The sequence below is a fragment of the Delphinus delphis genome, chromosome 15 (assembly GCF_949987515.2).
Source record: "Delphinus delphis chromosome 15, mDelDel1.2, whole genome shotgun sequence".
In the NCBI taxonomy this organism is placed as follows: Eukaryota; Metazoa; Chordata; class Mammalia; order Artiodactyla; family Delphinidae; genus Delphinus; species Delphinus delphis.
Window position 1 is genome coordinate 42,632,340 of NC_082697.1, and position 14,826 is coordinate 42,647,165.

General features: G+C 43.6%; 1 protein-coding gene across 2 annotated transcripts in view; it reads right to left on the bottom strand.

Annotated features, from left to right (window-relative positions):
- KIF16B (kinesin family member 16B) overlaps nt 1-14,826 on the bottom strand; it is a 280,899-nt gene that overhangs the window by 129,261 nt on the left and 136,812 nt on the right. For both annotated transcript variants that reach the window (XM_060031261.1, XM_060031259.1), the window contains exons 16-17: nt 2,057-2,139; nt 428-516 (exon numbers count right to left, since the gene is read on the bottom strand). In XM_060031261.1, coding sequence (XP_059887244.1) covers nt 428-516; nt 2,057-2,139 — 172 coding nt within the window. The remainder of the gene's footprint in view (nt 1-427; nt 517-2,056; nt 2,140-14,826) is intronic.

Sequence of the window (14,826 nt, forward strand, 5' to 3'; positions counted from 1 at the left end):
GTACCTCCCACCGGGAATAAGGAAGTGGCTTCCTAATAGTCTTCTATGCTACGTTCTCCAGATGACACACATCCTAATATTTGTAGTAAATTTATCTTCATGTTCCTCTACTGCTTAAAGACCTCAAATGGTTAGAAAACTCCTTCCAGGGGCCTCCAAGGCCCCACGTCAGCTGCCCCCCGCCACCAGCCCTCCCTCCCCTCATCCTCTGCCGTGATTATAACTAAGTTAAAGGGTGTCCATACACAGCAAGGGCTGTAAAGGAACGTGGAAAATGACTACGGCTGATGTGATAAGGAGGCCTGACTGCAGAAGTTTTATTTTCTTTAACTGACTTCTTTTTTTAATTAATGACTTTAATGGGGTCGACACGACAAACACCACAACAGTGAAAACCCCAGGGGAGGCAACGCCGCAGTCCACTCACCCTGGGTTGTACAGCATGACGGCAGAGAGGTTCTCGCAGGACTTGGACAGGTCGGTCATGGACAAGCTGAGGGAGGACAGAAGGCCACTCTAAGAGCAGACACAGGGCAGAGCGGTTACCTCGGCAGCAAGGGAAGGCCGCGCTCTGTGCTCCCCACGCTCCACTGGGGAGAGGCAACGAGGCGCTCACGCCCCCCATCAGCCTGCACACAACTGGTCTCTCTGAGGATGCACGTCAGGGGTCAGGCCAGGGATCCGTCTGGAGCCCAAGCCCCACGCTAAGGCCAGCAGGGCCACAGTGCGCTCGGGCGGGAACTGCACAGCCCTGTGGATCTCCTTGACCTGGCTGCTGCGTTCAAGTGGAGGGAAGGGGTCACGGCATCTGTGTCAACCCTGTCCCCTGGCAGGAGCAGTACTCACACTTGCTGAGTGACAAAGAGGGAGAGGGAGAGGTGGAGGGAGACCAAAAGAGCAACAGCCTAACCTGTTTGGCTTCCATGGAAAGTTTCCTAATATTTGTAGTAAATTTATCTTCACATTCCTCTACTGCTTAAATACCTCAAATGGTTAGAAAACAGTCAAACTCCTTCCAGGGGCCTCCAAGGCCCCACGTCAGCTGCCCCGCGCTGCCAGCCCTCCCTCCCCTCATCCTGTGTCGTGATTATAACTAAGTTAAAACCTGTTTCCTTCCCTCTCTTCCCTGCAACTCTGTCCTGAAAAGGGCCCTCCAGGGCGACTCTGGGCTGGAACAGACAATAGGCTTCACAGGCTGGAACCGGCAGCCCTGGAAACGGCTGGGGTTTGCGGCTTTCTCGTCATTCCGCATTTAAGGCACTGGCAACTCTGGGCAGCCCCAGCAAAAGCAGGCTGAGATGCGGGGCTGCAGCCCCGGCTGCCCGCTTGCTGGCCACGGGACAGGCCAGCCTCAGTTTCTCATCTCGATCATCTGTGATGTGGGTGTAATAACAGCCTCTGTGCACATAAACTGGTACATGTGGAGGTTCTGCACAGTGCCTGGCTCACAGAATACTCAGCTGTGACTTAATTCCCTTCCTCAGTCTACAGTCAACACGGCGTCCTAGACAGGTTTCTCTCCCTTCCATTTCTTCCTGTCTCTTTCTGGCCCTCTGCCCACCTCCCTCATCCAGCACTTCAAGTGCCCTCTAGTCATCCCCATCCAAGCTGAAGCCTCTTCCCATCGTCCTAAGTTCACCCCCTCTCTGCTTCACACCCTCATCAAAAATCCAATTTACTGTGAATGAAAATAAAAAGTGAGCCAACTTTTGGATGAAAGTGATCCTGATATGGGGTTAACTCTTAAAACAGATGCTCTTGAGTGGAAGGTACTCTCCACTTAATGTGAAATGACGCCCATCTCCTTTCAGGGGATGCAGCGCTCAACAGGAGGGTCGAGACGCAGTGTCTCTCCTCCTGCTCTGGATCTCACTTGCTAGCCTATTTCACCAGGGAGCCATCCGCTGGGAAACAAACCCTCTAGAATCAATCCAGGCTATGGGCTGGTTCGTGCTCCAGAAAGTTAAACTGCTGGAACCAGAGTGGAGACCCCCTCTTCCCCGACCCCAGCCCCTCCCAGAGCGGAGTGAGCTACAGGAGATTCCACACTGCTCACCTTCCTCTTCTCCCTGAGCCTGGCGGCCTCCTTCGGATGGTTAAAGCGAAACATATTGGTTCTTCCCAGGAGTATCACGGCACCTAAGAACGCACAGAAACAGCAATGAGCTTACACTGAGCAACCTGGTTAGCTGGTGACATTCTAACATGGAATCCTGCAGCTGAGATGTGATTTCCAGTGTCCTACACAACAACAGAGTGAGGGGAGGCTTTCGTCGCAGAAGTCTGCTTACATAAGCCAATTCTAAATCTTCAAATGCTTTTATTTTTAGAGCCGAGTGTCACAATTCTCACGTTACCCAGGGCAGAAGTGAGGGATCTAAGCATGACAATATCGTAAGAGATTTAAAACTCAGTATACAGATAATTTGACTTTTGATTGTTGAAAAGAAAAACAGAAATCAGGTAACCAAAGAGATGTGAGAATATCAAGCAAAGCATATGGTCACCAATTTAGGAAATGTTTATTAATGCCGATAGAAGTAGAAACCTCAAAGGACAGTGCATTCAAATGAAAACACGGTGAAACTGTCAGAGCAGTAGGTTTTTAGTAATAGGGTCACTGTTACTAAAAACTCCCTCAGCATTCGACAGGAAAGAAAATGCGCATATGCAGTGATTATTTCCACGTAAAAACACGGCTTCTTGAGAAAACCCTGTGTAGATGGCTACACTGGACACACAAGAACAGCTCCTTTGGACTGACTAGGGTCCTGCTTGTTCAGAAAATGATTGTACAAGGGGCAGAAGAATTCAGTGTAAATGCCCAAGGGTAACAAAATCATTAGGTGGGGAGGTAAATTTCAGCTTGATTAAGCAAACAGATGCGTTCTAAGATAGGAGCTGTCCCAAACTGGCATGGATGTCACAGAAGGCAGTGAGCTCCCTGTCACTGGAGGCATTTAGGAGATTTGCTTATCTTTTCTGGTCCCATTCGCACCTGAGAGTCAACCAAGCTTCAAAACAAACCACCCCCCACCCCCAAACCCCATGTTCAATCTTTGTCCTGAAAAAGAATGCAACTTATTTGTGAAGATAAGACATTCATCTAGAAGTCAACCACGACGGATCAAAGTGATGAGTGCAGGGTGCAGGAGGTGACACCAAGGACCTAAGCTGGGTCCCACAGGACAAGCGAGATGCTCCGTGTGAGGGTGACGAGGGGAGGGGCTGAGCCTGAGACAGGAGATGGACCTCCTGGGCTTGGAGAAAGGAGAGAGTCAGGTCCAGCCAAGATGCAGGGGACGTGAAACAGCAGCAGGAACCCGTATTGGACAGATGAGGGAGAGAGAGACCGTGAAGAACTAGCAGCCGGGATAAAGAATCTGCAACGAAGGTCAGAGAAAAAAATCAGCTCATGGATGTGTTTTGTGTGTCCCACGCAGATGTAAAAAACAAAATCCTTCACTGTCAACGGTTAAAAATCTGTAGTTTTCACATAAAAGTCTGAGTTTCTGGCTTCCCTTCAAAAATTAGAAGATGTGGTATCAGTAGATCTGTGCTGTCACTGGGCTACTGTTGGCTGCCTCCTCTGGACAGGGCACGTGACCTCTAGTTGGGTACCAGCTCCACCTGGACCCTGCAGGTAATAGCAATACCCCACATGGCCACTCTGGAGCTTCAGACCCGCACATCCACCTGCCCATGTGACATACGGTCACGGATTCTCAAAGGAGCTTCAAATTCAATACGGTTAGAACCTAGCGGGTTTAGATCGTAACCACAGCGAGCAACCGAAGGGTTGGTTCTGATGGCTGTCATTTTTTAGCAGAAATGGAGTCAACATGAGAAGCAGCACACGTTTTTGGGAGACTCAGAAGGGCAGTAGCAGATATTATCCACCTACAGTCTGCTTATCCCCCTCATATAAAATTGCATTCGTATATTTCCCAATTATGGAAAGGCACCATTACCACAATGAAGAAAGGTGTTTCCCACATGCCTTTTATGACTAGGACTCAAAACTGTGTGCCACACTAAAGTCAAAAGTTAAGTAGCCACGTCCAGGATATATGTGTATTTAACGCTCTTAAAATGACATTAGAGATTAACAAGGCAAGCTCATTTGAGGTGTTAATTATACCTAATCCAATTCTTTTTTTTTTTCTGTTAATAAAATGCCCAGGCACACAAGTTGAAAATTGCTAAAATATGTTAATGGAAAAATAGGATAGTACTTCAGAGACATATTTCATATCATGTTAAATCACTGAAAAAAATCTTGCCACCCATGTATTGGCATGAAATACACATAAAAATCCCTTCGAGGAGTTATGAAAGAAAACAAAACTACCCATGACCTTTCCTTCTTTCCGTCCAAATAATGTGTATAAAGCACCTGGCACATAAAAGGGGCTCTGTTAAGGCTGGTGCCTTCTCTTTCCTCTATCGTATTCCTTTATGGACAAACCTACTGGCTTAAAAGATGTGCTTCATTTTTTCTTTTTCACATGCTGCGGCTGTGTGTCCATTCACTCAACAGATACTGAATGAACACTTACCGCGCTATGATAAGAGCTGGGGGTGGGGATGCAGAGGTGAACGAGTGGGACACACACCTTGTCCTTAGGGAACTTGTGAACAAGCAGGAGGAAGAGGTCACTAACCAAACAAATGCAAAGCTGCAACTGAAGGAGAGATACCCTGCCCCCGGCTCACGAGCATGCGAGAAGGGGGCTGGCTGCAGGGGAGGTTAGGGAACGATGCCGTGAAGGAGGTGGTGCTTAAGACAAGCTCTTGCGGGGGGCGGGGGGCATATCCAACAGACTGTGACAGGAAGAAGTGATAATGATGATGAGGGATGGGAGACACGGCAGAGGAAACCAGGGGGAGCGCTGCACAAGGTGAAGCTGGAGAGAGAGGGGAGGACGGAGCATGTAGAGTTGCTCGGGATACAGTAAAGCATCTTGTATTTCACGTAGGGGCAACAGCAAGACCCTGAAGGGCTTTGCGCAACAGCAGCATCACACAATCAGACGTGAGTTTCAGGAAGATCATTTTTTCTACTGTTTGAAGAATGTACCAGAGGGCGAGAGGAAATGTAGATAAACAAGGTAAGAGATTACTGCAGTGGTCCAGGTCAAACATGATGGCGGCTCAGAACTGGAAGGGAGGGGTAAGAGGTCAATAAACAGATCCAGAAGATACTTGGGAGATAAGCTCACCAGGATTCATGATGGGCCAGATAGGGGGACCGGGGAGGTGAAGAAGATGCTCCTGGGCTTTGCTGTAACTAGTTGGATGGGGACCTGTTCACACTGATTGAGAACACTGGAAAAGGACCAAAATCAGGTTGGGGGAGAAATCTTGAGTTTGGTTTTACACATAATGGATTTGAGATGCCTTTTGCAGATAGAAATATGGAGCTGAAGCTCCAGAAGAAACGCCTAGGAGATCTCTCAATCCATCTGTCCATCTACCAACCTACCCACTTTCCTACCGACTTTACTCTCTATTATATATATATATATATGTGCATAGTTTTTGATAATTTGGTGCTCTGTGATGAGAAGATATGGTGCTGAAATAAAGCATATTTTGTTTAAGATGTTCTCCTGATGTTGGCAAGTATACTTTTGAAAGAACGCCTGGTTCTTATCAAGTATATTCTGTTAAATGATCAAAATGAAGAAATCTAGAAAGTTGGAGGATTAAGAATTGCTTATTAATCCTGATGGTAATTAAAAAAAAGTTTATAGATGAACTATATACCTCAAAATATAGAGACAGACATACATACATATGTATGTGTACATATCTACCTAAGATCCATGTGTATATACACATATACACACACATCTCTACAGATATCAGGTAGAGATGTATACATATATATGTGCATATACGTGTGTGTGCGTGAGAATGTGGTATCTCTATATACATCTGAGAGTCATCTCTAATAAAGGAAGCCACAGGTGTGGGAAAGAGGAGAGAACAGAGAGGTGGGAGAAAAGATGGCCCACCCAACACTGGGCACCTTGAGGAGCTTGGCTTTTAATGGCTCAAGGAGAGGAAGATGAACCTGCAAAGGAAACAGAGAAGGACCCTCAGAGGGGGAGAAGGAAAACCTCAGAAGCCCAGGGAAAGTGCAGTTGAGGTCTCCTGAGTGTGGACAACTCATTCAAGAAGTTTGTGTACTCTGCTGTACACCTGATACTAACACAATATTGTGAGTCCACTACACTTCAATAAAAAACAGAAGAAGAAAAAGAAGTCTGTTTATGAAGAGAAAGACAGAGCTGGTAGTAGCTGGAGCTGGGAGTTGACAGACCCTGTGGGATATTTTGTGGTATTTTTGTTTAAAGGAGACTTCTGAGTATATTTAAAAAGCAAAAAGCTGAAGGGGAAAAGGCAGTGAATGAATGAATGAGAGTGAGTGACGGTACAAGGCCTTCGGAAGAGACCCAGCTCATGTGTCCTGCCTGACGGGGTAAGCCCTCCAGGGCTCAGCTCCCTCACCAAGTCTTCAATGCCTTCCTTCCAGATCTTAAATTCTCCTTAACTATGAGCGACTCCCTGATCTGAGGTTAATGTGATTAATCACAGCACATGGACTTTCTGTGATGCACTTAATTTGTCATTTTTAGAGTATATCTAAACCTCCTTGAAATATATGATGGCATCTTTGAGATCACTTGAGAGCCTGTTAAATACTTGAGGACAGACAAATTCCAGACGATCTTAGAAGGGGATGGAGGGGAAACGATATTATAAAAAGGTAGACAAAGACACTTGGTAACAACAAAAAAAAGCTTCACTTAAGTCTCTGTGAATGAAACCACTGATTTTCTATTTTAATATTTCAGGCACACTGAAAAAAATTAAACATGTAAAGATTTCTAGTGATTTCTAAGGAGTGCAGGGATAATAATCATTAATATCACTATTAATTACGGTCCTCAAATTTTATGTGAGATTTTCTAATTCTGCTACTGCACGAATAAAAATCAACTGTTTTAGGGCTTCCCTGGTGGTGCAGTGGTCGAGAGTCCGCCTGCCGATGCAGGGGACGCGGGTTCGTGCCCCGGTCCGGGAAGATCCCACATGCCGCAGAGCGGCTGGGCCCGTGAGCCATGGCCGCTGAGCCTGCGCGCCCGGAGCCTGTGCTCCGCAACGGGAGAGGCCACAACAGTGAGAGGCCCACGTACCGCAAAAACAAAAACAAAAATCAACTGTTTTAAATTAAATGTTGTCATATGAATATTTCTGAGGTGATGATGTTTGAATTATTTCATTCTGAGTTACCATTAATATGAACATATAAAACAACTGTATTCCCAAAAGGGTATGATGCAATGTAATACGAGCTTACAGGCCAAAAGCCAGGAGGCCTTCAGAAATTCTGCTTCAGGGCTCCACATTCTGAATTTAATCATACATTAGAAAGGCCCTCCTCTACGCCCCACCACACACACACACACAGACAGGATATATAGCGCATTGCTAAACCATGCTCAGCGAAAGAGAGGTTTTCATTTTAGATACAACAGTCAGAAAAGCGAAGCTCCGTCCAGAAAAATGTTCTGGAATGGTATCGCATGAGAAGTTGGGTGAGGCAGAATGGGTGAAGCTCTTATTTCGTTTCCTAGTTCAAGCAAAAAGAAACTTGCTTTGTGTATGATAATTTCAAGTCGTATAAAAGGCCTTAAAGATATTTATACTAAAATAAGTTATGATAGTGGCACCATCTGGGGGCCCTGATAGAGTCTAATTTCCACTAACATATGCCAATACTTAAGAACAGATTATGTAATATGTTCTAGGGCCTTGGACCCTTGTGACATTGGCTTTTAAGACACTTGAACTGTAGTAATTTTTCTCTATCTCAAAATGGCTTTGGGCAGCGAGATGGGGATTTAAGATCTGACACGGCGCTTGTGGTGGGTATGAAAATTTCACACGAATACTAACGGATTCAAACAGGTCACATGGCTTGGGGCTGACAGCGGGTTCAGGTGAGTGACAGGCACTCGGCATCAAAGGTAGCAGGTATAAAGCATGCCATCAGATCGCCTGTTAATATTTGTGAAGGATGTAAGTGCACGTGACACCTTACCAAAAAGCCACCTAGGCCCTGTCCTCTCCTTTTCAATGTTTATAATTCAAATGTGGACTTGCAATATCCTGCTTCAGATAAACCACTTAAACCCTTGTTGACTTCTGGCAAAGTAAAAATTGCCCAATTAGATTCTGGGATGCCAGAGAAGAAAGAAAATTGATTTTCAATCTTTGTTATTGAGATTTCCAGACAAATAATCAACAAGAATCATTTGCCCAACTGTGTGCATGGGCTAAGTGTGGAGCTCTATAAAATTTCAAGATGCTCCAGTCCCATCCCCCCAAAGAAATTTTTAGATGTGTGTGTGGGGGTGGGGGTGGGGGGTGGGGTGAGCTCAATTTTTTCTTCTTAAAGCCTCAGGGGAGATACAAAAGAGTATATGGAGCAGCTCTCATCTTTCCGAAAGACAATGGATTGAGTACAAGAGATAATTACAGGATGATTCCAGACAGCAGACAATGAAATGTTAAATTTTAAGGTACTGAATAGAAGGCATTACACTAACTGGTCAAACTATTAGCACAGTCATCCCTCATGGGGGATGGTTCCAGGACGCCCACAGGAAGACCAAAATTGAGGGATGCTCAAGTCCCTTGTATAAAATGGCCTAGTATTTGCATATAACCTACACAATCCTCCTTACTTATAATACCTAATATAATGTAAATGCTATGTAAATAGCTGCAAATACAATGTAAATGCTAGAGCACGGCAAATTCAAGTTTTGCTTTCTGGAACTCTCTGGAAATTCTTCCCTGAATATTTTCAACCTGCAGTTGGTTGAATTCACTGGGATGCGGAGCCACACATACGGAGGGCTGACTGTAACCCTCTTTCCGTTGGTACCTAGTAGCTCATATTCTTTGTTACTAACAATACTACTCATTCCGTTAGTAACAATCTCAACTATTCAGCCTTGCCTCCCACAGGCTGTCCACATCCCATCCTTCCCTCCAAAATGCCTCCCTTGCTCCCCTCTCCCTAAGCACCAAGAGTCTCCTACCTTCATCAACTCCTTCTCTTTACCGACCACCCCCAAGCCTCCCCAGGCTATAAAAACACTGTGCTGTCCTTCACCTCTGCAACCACATGACTAATCTGCTGAAGGGTGAGCACATCCCACAGAAAATCCACGCCACCAGTCTGGGATCTGGGAGCCGGACAAACCTGCCAAGATTCAGCAGCCAATGCTACTTGGTCTCCTGCTGCTCCTGCCCCCCACCTCACCCACTTTCCAGCCTTTAGATAATTCTGTATCTAAGTCACTTTTTTCCGTGGACCATTATGACAAATACATTCGTTCACTTTGGAACTCAGCTTTGGGTAAATCTCTCCTTTCTCATCAGTCTGAAGCCACGCTGTGGGAGAAGTTTTGGTTCTGCCCAAGATGGGGCAGCATCGTCCACCTGCCTCTCCCTCTGAATGCAGCTACACCTGAGAGCCTGGACAGAACACATGCAGCAGCTACTCAAGGGGTCTGAAAACAAACAGAAGCAGGTGGATTGAAAGAGACCAGGACCTAAAGCACCACTGACCAACAATGAATTTACCATTGTTTCCCTCCAGTGTCCCCGGCTTCATCTGGGAAGAAACCCAAAAGTTGACATTGGTGTAAAAGAGAACTCCAGGAGAAGCTTCTAGTTTTGGTTCCAGGAGGAGGGAGAGGGTCCCCTAGCAGCAATAGTGGCGGCAGCAGGGAGCCCACAGATGCCTAAATCTGGGAGGCAGGGGAAAATCTCTCTCCAATCCCAGGAGCTGTGGACCCAGGAGGGTAGGGCAGATGCCAGTTGTTTTATTTTTCTCCCCTCTGTCCTCTCACTGCTTGGCCCGGACATGGGCACAAGCACAGGAAGAACATGAAAGAGTAGTATAAATAAAGCTATATATACTTTTATATATATATACTTTTATATATATATATATTTATATACTTTATAAGTAAAGTATAAAGACGTCTAGCTGGAGGGCAGAAAAGGAAAGACCCAAGGAACCAGAAAGTACTTGAGAGATGGTGTAGAGGGAGAAGTTCAGGAAGGCAACCTCATGGAATTGTGTATGAATTCCTGGGCCACCCCCAATGGTGCACACATGGAGCTGACCCCCAGCAGCACACGGAGACTTTCAGAGTTAAACCAAGAGCCAGAACACGTCTCAGCTCCCAGGCTGGCCGGTGGATGGCACACACATAGGACAGACTGGAATAGCACCACAAAGACTTGGAAAACTGAATGGGCCTTGGAACTGGAATCACGACCCACAGACTGATTCTCACTTATGGTCTAAATCCGACCAGGTCAACTGCCTGCTAAAACAAAGAGGCAAAAATCAACATTTCCCATGGAACTGAAACAAGACCCTGAGTCTTACAATATAATATAGATATGTCCAAAATGCAATTCAATATTACTCAGCATATAAAGAACTGGAAAAAAAAATCTCAACTTGCAGAGCAAAACACAAACAACAGATGTTAATGCTGAGATCACAGAGATGTTGTACTTATTTGATAAAGACTTTGAATCAGCTATTATAAAATTGTTCAAACAATTTATCCTATAGGATGCCCTGAAAAATGTGTGTGAGGGGGTAGGGTAGGATCAGGGGAGAATGCCTAGATGAAAAAAGATAAGCAAAAAATGTTAATAATTATTGAAACTGGGTGATGGGCACATGGAGGTTAATTATAATATTCTGTATTTTGTATGTGTTTGAAATTTTCCATAATAAAAAACTTTTAGTTTTCTATATCAGATGACTTAGAAATAAAATGATGGGCCCTAAAAAAAAACAAAAACAAAAAGAGGTCAAACATGGGTGAACACTCTTGAAAAATAAGTTTCAACAAAGAAATAAAGTATACAAAAAAGAATCAAATATTACAACTGAAAAACACAGTAATCAAAATTTTAAAAACTCATTGGATGGGCTCAATAGCAGAATGGAGATGACAGAGAAAAGAAAACAACAGTGAACATGAAGCCAGATCAGCTGAAATATCTCATCTGAAAAGCGAAGAGGAAAAAAGCTTACAGGAAGATAAAAATAAGTAATTAGAGCCTCAGGGATCTGTGGGACAATACTAAAATATTAAACATTCATGTAACCAGAGTCCCAGAAAGAGAGGAGAAAAAGTATAGTGCAGAAAAACAATTTTTAAACAAATAATGGCTGAGAACTTCTCAAATCTGGAGAAAGATAGAAACGTACAGATTCAAGAAGCCCGTTAACACCAAACAGGTAAACTCCAAGATATCCACACCAAGACACACTGTAAAGTCACCCTATGGGGATGTCGAGCTAAAAATGAAATTTAAAAAGGAGTGAGAGATCATGAAAAATAGATGTAATGATTCAAACAGGAGATGAAAGGGGTTTAAAGAAACTGACAAATGGTTGTCTCCTGTGCCAAAGTCTGGGGCAAGAATTTGTGGTTAGCCTTGGTCCTCATACTGACATGTTCTGATACAGGTGCATCAGAATCACCTGCAGGATTTATTTTATTTAAAAAAACCCAAAAACTAGATTGCTGGGCCCACCCCCAGATTTTCTGATTTGGCAGGTCAAGGATACGGCTTGGCAATTTGCTTTTTTTTTTTTTTTTTTTTTTTTTTTTGTGGTACGCAGGCCTCTCACTGTTGTGGCCTCTCCCGTTGTGGAGCACAGGCTCCAGACGTGCAGGCTCAGTGGCCATGGCACACGGGCCTAGCCGCTCCAAGGCATGTGGGATCTTCCCGGACCGGGGCACGAACCCGTGTCCCCTGCATCGGCAGGCAGACTCTCAACCACTGTGCCACCAGGGAAGCCCGAGAAACAGTTTTAAGACAGAACTGTATAGTAATACAATCCTACCTCAAGAAACAAGAAAAATCTCAAATAAACAACTAACTTTACACCTAAAGGCACTAGAGAAGAACAAACAAAACCCACAATTAGTAGAAGTAAACAAATCATAAAGATCAGGGCAGAAATAAATGAAACAAAACAAAGAAAACAACAGCAAAGATCAATAAAACTAAAAGCTGGTTCTTTGAGAAGATAAACAAAATTGATAAGCCATTAGCCAGACTCAAGAAAAAGAGGAAGAGGACTCAAATTAATAAAAGTAGAAGTAAGAAAGGAGAAGTTACAACGGACACTGAAGAAATACAAAGCATCATAAGAGACTACTACAAGCAACTCTATTCCAATAAAATGGACAACCTGGAAGAAATGGACAAATTCTTAGGAAGGTACAACCTTCCAAGATGGAACCAGGAAGAAATAAAAAATATGAACAGACCAATCACAAATAATGAAATTGAAACTGTGATTAAAAATCTTCCAACAAACAAAAGTCCAGGACCAGATGGCTTCACAGGTGCATTCTATCAAACAATTAGAGAAGAGCTAACACACATCCTTCTCAAACTCTTCCAAAAAACTGCAGAGGAAGGAACACTCCCAAACGTATTCTACAAGGCAGGCCACCATCACCCTGATACCAAAACCAGACAAAGATACTACAAAAAAACAAAATAACAGACCAATATCAGTGATGAATACAGATGCAAAAATCCTCAACAAAATACTAGCAAACAGAATACAGCAATACATTAAAAGGATCATACACCATGATCAAGTGGTATTTTTCCCAGCAATGCAAGGATTCTTCAATATATGCAAATCAATCAGTGAGATACACCATATTAACTAACTGAAGAATAAGAGACATATGATCATCTCAATAGATGCAGGAAAGCTTTTGACAAAATTTGACACCCATTTATGATAAAAAACTCTCCAAAAAGTGGGCACAGAGGGAACGTACCTCAACATAATAAAGGCCATATATGACAAACCCACAGCAAACATCATTCTCAGTGGTGAAAAACTGAAAGCATTTCCTCTAAGATCAGGAACAAGACAGGGATGTTCAACTCTCGCCACTCTTATTCAACACAGTTTTGGAAGTCCTAGCCACGGCAATCAGAGAAGTAAAAGAAATAAAAGGAAAATATATTAGAAAGGAAGAAGTAAGACTGTCACTGTTTGCAGATGACGTGATACTATACATAGAGTATCCTAAAGATATCACCAGAAAACTACTAGAGCTAATCAATAAATTTGGTAAAGTTGCAGGATACAAAATGCACAGAAATCTCTTGTATTCCTAAACACTAACGATGAAAGATAAGAAAGAGAAATTAGGGAAAAATCCCATTCACCACTGCAACAAAAAGAATAAAATACCTAGGAATAAACCTACCTAAGGAGATAAAAGACCTGTACTCAGAAAACTATAAGACACTGATGAAAGAAATCAAAGATGACACAAACAGATGGAGAGATATACCATGCTCTTGGATTGGAAGAATCAATATTGTGAAAATGACTTTACTACCCAAAGCAATCTACAGATTCAATGCAATCTCTATCAAATTACCAATGGCATTTTTTATGGAACCACAACAAAAAGTCTTAAAATTTGTACAGAGACACAAAAGACCCCGAATAGCCAAAGCAATTTTGAGGGAAAAAAACAGAGCTGGAGGATCAGACTCCCTGACTTGAGACTATACTACAAAGCTACAGTAATCAAGACAATATGGTACTGACACAAAAACAGAAATATAGATCAATGGAACAGGAGGGAAAGCCCGAAGATAAGCCCACACACATATGGTGAACTAATCTATGACAAAGGAGGCAAGGATATACAATGGAGAAAAGACAGCCTCTTCAATAAGTGGCGCTGGGAAAACTGGACAGCTAAATGTAAAAGAATGAAATTGGGCTTCCCTGGTGGCGCAGTGGTTGAGAGTCCGCCTGCCGATGCAGGGGATGCAGGTTCGTGCCCCGGTCCGGGAGGATCCCACATGCTGCGGAGCGGCTGGGCCCGCGAGCCACGGCCGCTGAGCCTGAGCGTCCGGAGCCTGTGCTCCGCAACGGGAGAGGTAACAACACTGAGAGGCCCGCGTACCGCAAAAAAAAAAAAAGAATGAAATTAGAACACTCTCTAACACCACACACAAAAATAAACTCAAAATGGATTAAAGACCTAAATGTAAGACCAGACACCATAAAACTCTTACAGGAAAACATAGGAAGCACATTCTTTGACATAAATCGCAGCAAGATGTTTCCTGACGCACCTCCTAGAGGAATGAAAACAAAAATAAACAAATAGGACCTAATGAAACTTAAAAGCTTTTGCACAGCAAAGGAAACCATAAACAAGATGAAAAGGCAACCCTCAGAATAGGAGAAAATATTTGCAAACGAATCAATGGACAAAGGATTCATCTCCAAAATATATAAACAGCTCACAAAGCTCAATATTAAAAAAAAAACAACACAATCAAAAACTGGGCAGAAGACCTAATTAGACATTTCTCGAAAGAAGACATACAGATGGCCAAGAGGCACATGAAAAGCTGCTCAACATCACTAATCGTTAGACAAATGCAAATCAAAACTACAATGAGGTATCACCTCATACCAGTCAGAATGGCCATCATCAAAAAATCTACAAACAATAAATGCTGGAGAGGGTGTGGAGAAAAGGGAACCCTCTTGCACTGTTGGTGGGAATGTAAATTGATACCACCACTATGGAGAACACTATGGAGGTTCCTTAGAAAACTAAAAAGAGAACTAGCATACGACCCAGCAATCCCACTACTGGGCATATACTCTGAGAAGACCACAATACAAAAAGAGACATGAACCAC